The sequence below is a fragment of the Curcuma longa genome, unplaced genomic scaffold, assembly GCF_044706935.1.
Source record: "Curcuma longa cultivar G26 ecotype Majalengka, Jawa Barat unplaced genomic scaffold, ITB_CL_G26_1.1 contig_24049, whole genome shotgun sequence".
In the NCBI taxonomy this organism is placed as follows: Eukaryota; Viridiplantae; Streptophyta; class Magnoliopsida; order Zingiberales; family Zingiberaceae; genus Curcuma; species Curcuma longa.
The window spans coordinates 2,096-5,844 of NW_027432327.1; the positions used below are offsets into that span (position 1 = coordinate 2,096).

The following is a 3,749-nucleotide window of genomic DNA, read 5'->3' on the forward strand; positions in this document are numbered from 1 at the left end:
TCTTTGTTGTGAAAAGTTACGAGATCAGACAAACATGGTCAGAGACTCGGAATTGCTGTCAAGTGTGTGCGTTTAGAAGGTTGTTAAAAAACCTAGGGCATTCAAATGGCTCGTTGTCCACTACTCCTTCGTATAGATTAAGGTAATAGTTGGTCTCATCTTCTAAACTAGATTCCTCTAGTCACAAGTAAAATTTCCTGGCTAAAGGATAAGAACTGCAGTTACTACCTTGGGTACTACTCGTGTTAAATTGCCAGAAAGAAAGCAATAAAAAACGTAGATAATGGAAAGGGTTATTTTACCTGCCTTTGTGCCTTTGTGCTCTGCCAGTTATGGTCTTCTAATCGAGATCTAGCTGCCCAGCAGTTGTAAAGCCAGCAAGAGACTAAGTGACCATTTGAAGGAATTTATTCAGGAATTGAGCATGATATCTAGGTTTCTTCTCGTTCCCTTCAGCCAATATTTGCATGACTGGAGTTATTTCTCACTCTTTTAAGAGATTGCTTTTTCAGGAGCTGAATCAAGAATTTTAACTTGATTTTCACCTTTGAGTCTACTCATTCTTCTTGCCATTCTGACGAAAACGTAAGCTGTATTTGGTGTGTTCCTCCTAATTTGTTTCTTTCTGTTCTACTATGAAAGATCAAATTTCTAGCTGGAAAATTTATGTACTGCAGCAGATCACGTCAAAAGAACATAAACACCTCGTTAGATGATGTAAACCTAAACCGTTGGTTTTCTAACTTGATCTTTTGTGAGATCTTGTAGTTGTGCTGGAGCAGTGGATTTCATGAGACTTCAAAAAAGACCTCCGTTGCTATCCTGAGCTCCTTCCGAAGACAGTGAGCCAGATGCAAGCAATCATACAACCAATGCTGACAAATGGATCATCTAACTTGTTCACGATGTAAGCACATCTTACTCCAGTTCTGCTGCATGACTTGATTATTTGGTTCTCATTTATTCCTGTGCCATCTTAACTTGAACTTTGATGAGATCTTGTGGTTGCGCTGGAATGTTTGTCTTCATGAGACTTTCAAAGTGGTCTCTTGCTATCATGAACTCACTCCAAGAACAGTGAGGCAGAAGCAAGAAATCATAAAATCAAGGATGACAAATGGATCATCTGACCTGTTTGCTATGTAAGTACATCTTAGTCCAGTTCTGCTGCATGACTTGTTTAATGTGGTTCTTGTTTGCTGCTGAACCCCCATTGCACAGACTGCTATGATATCTTACCTTCTTTTTTCATGGATTTGTGCAAAAGATCTGATCATGATTTTGCTGAGCTATTCTGGGAGGATGGCCAAATTGTGATACAAAGCCAATCCACCAGGACTCCGAAGAGCTCTTTTCCTAGCAGTCCCTTCTTCCATTATGGCACAGTTGAAGAAAAAGACACCAGAGAAATAGATCCAAAATTCCCTCGATCTCCATATGATGGATTTGATGACTGCACACCAAGGAATGATGCAAACAAGGGAGTGAAACATCAAGAGGATGACACTGTCCCATGGATCAGTTATCCAGTCGAGAAAGATGTGTCAAGTGAGACTCTCCAGCCCCAGAATGATTATTGTGCTGAGCTCTTGAACGAGTTTTCAGCATTTGATCCGGATCCTCCTTCGTCCGACAAGTGTACTGTCGCTGCAACAGGTAAAACTGTCCGGTTATGTCCAGAAGTTAGAAGATCAAACAATATGGAATTTGGCCATGCTGCTAAAGCACCTAGATGGAATTGGGAGTCAGGCAGAATCAGGACCCACCATCCACATCAATACAAAGTTTCAGCTCTTAATACAAACTCCACTGTCGTTGAAGGTGTTGAGATGGCTCAAGAACAGCATTGTAGGAATGCAAGGGACAGAAGGTTGCAGAATCAGGGAATAACAAGTTCCAAGCAGCTCCAGCGACCAAGTATATATAGTCTGACAAACTTCCCTCATTTTGCAAGACCTGATGCACTTGCCGAGGTTAGGCTCCAAAATCCCGCTGGATGGAAAGGCATTGAGAAGGCCTCCACTCCTCCAAGCAGCAATCGAGTCAACTTGACATCGGTTGAAAATAGTAGTGGTACAAAGGATGCCAATAAGGTATCAGGCCAGTCAAGCTCAGATCCACAGAAGTTGAAGTTGGGTTCAGCCCTGAAAGATCTTCAAGGAGGAGGCTCAGTTGAGTTCTATAATAATATTTGTGCAGAAGATGCTTTGGGGAAGAATGCTGTGAATTTCACTAATATGCCTGATAATCTTCCAAGCTCAAATTTTGCAGCAAGAGTAGTCTTGTGTAGGAATGACATAAGAAAAGCTCCTGAAGCAGCATCTTCTTCTGTATGTTCAGTGAACGTAACTGGAGCTGCATTAAATGAGCAAAAATATGGTAAAAAGATAAATGATGATGGCGAAGAGCTTGATTATCCCAGCCACAGCAAAGTAAGTCAGAGATGACATCAGAAAAGTTACAATAAAATCAGGTTGTTTTAGGTTTCCAGTCCTAAATATTTTGAGTTACTTGTAGGAACTCCAAGAGGAATCAGTAGTCATGAGGAAACCATCAACAGGACGCAGTGCACAAACAAAGAGAAGCCGAGTTGCAGAAGTTCATAATTTATCAGAAAGAGTGAGTACGAGATAGTATTTTTCATATCATAAACTATCAGGAAAAAAATAAATAGAAATCTAGATTACAAGCTTTGTATTTCTTTCTGTGGGTTGATCACCACCTGATTCCATATATTTTCTTTATCCAGCGGAGGAGGAACAGGATTAATGAGAAAATGCTTGCGCTACAAGAGCTTATACCTAACTGTAACAAGGTAAACTATGTTTTAGATATTAACAGTAAGCATGTCACCTGTGATGCTAAAAAGATTATGCTCTGATCCAAATTTATCTTTTGAAAGGTGGACAAAGCTTCAATGCTTGAAGAGGCCATTGAGTATCTTAAAACGCTTCAGATGCAAGTGCAGGTAAAAAAACTTTATTAAAGTGGTTCTTTGCGTTTGCATTGCCACTTAGAAAATCTATGGTATCAAACAGATCATGTCAATGGGAAGCAGGCTGTACATGCCACCAATGATGTTAACTCCTGCAATGCAACACATGCATGCAACAATGCGGCCTAATTTCCCATCAGCAGACCTAGAAATGAGCAGAAGCACGGAATTAGCTCTAGGCTGTCCAATGCTAGAAATTCCACCAATGCATGCACCACAATTTCCATGTGCTCCAAGTTCAGGGCAATCAAGCATGAACAGGACACTCGGACATGTAAATCCTTCAACTTTTGGAATCCAAGGGCAGGGGATTCCAGTTCTGATGCCAAGGTCACCTCAATTTAGTACCTTGACAAGGCGTTCTATGAATACAGACTCTGTACCTGAGGTACATGCACAAACTGTTATTGCAGATACTGGAGATCAGCATGAGCAGCAGAAGTAGAAGTTGAAAGTAAACAGATGAAATGCATGTTTCAATATCCATTAAGATTCTTGATTTTTTTTACTCTACAAGTTTCTTGATTTCTAGTAGCTTTCATCTAACTTAGCATCATGCCATTGAATTTCTTATGTTGACCATCTTCACTGGTTGTAAGTTGTATACCCACTTGCTTCTAGGTACCAGAGGATTGCTAATGAAGATCAGAATTACACAATGATTAAATATCCCGTTTCGTTGAAAGTGGATAGATGGAAAATTCAAGCTCTGATAGTAAGTCTTTATATATACTTTTAATAAGATTTTTTTAAT

At 40.0% G+C, this 3,749-nt stretch overlaps 1 protein-coding gene across 1 annotated transcript; it reads left to right on the forward strand.

Annotated features, from left to right (window-relative positions):
- Positions 1-996: 996 nt before the first annotated feature.
- LOC141818274 (transcription factor PHYTOCHROME INTERACTING FACTOR-LIKE 15-like) lies at positions 997-3,440 on the forward strand (the record flags this gene model as incomplete). Its single annotated transcript, XM_074705795.1, has 6 exons — positions 997-1,142; positions 1,268-2,432; positions 2,518-2,619; positions 2,750-2,815; positions 2,903-2,968; positions 3,018-3,440. Coding segments are annotated over 6 exons (1,968 nt in total), but the record flags the coding sequence as incomplete, so codon positions are not given.
- Between the last annotated feature and the right edge of the window lie 309 nt (positions 3,441-3,749).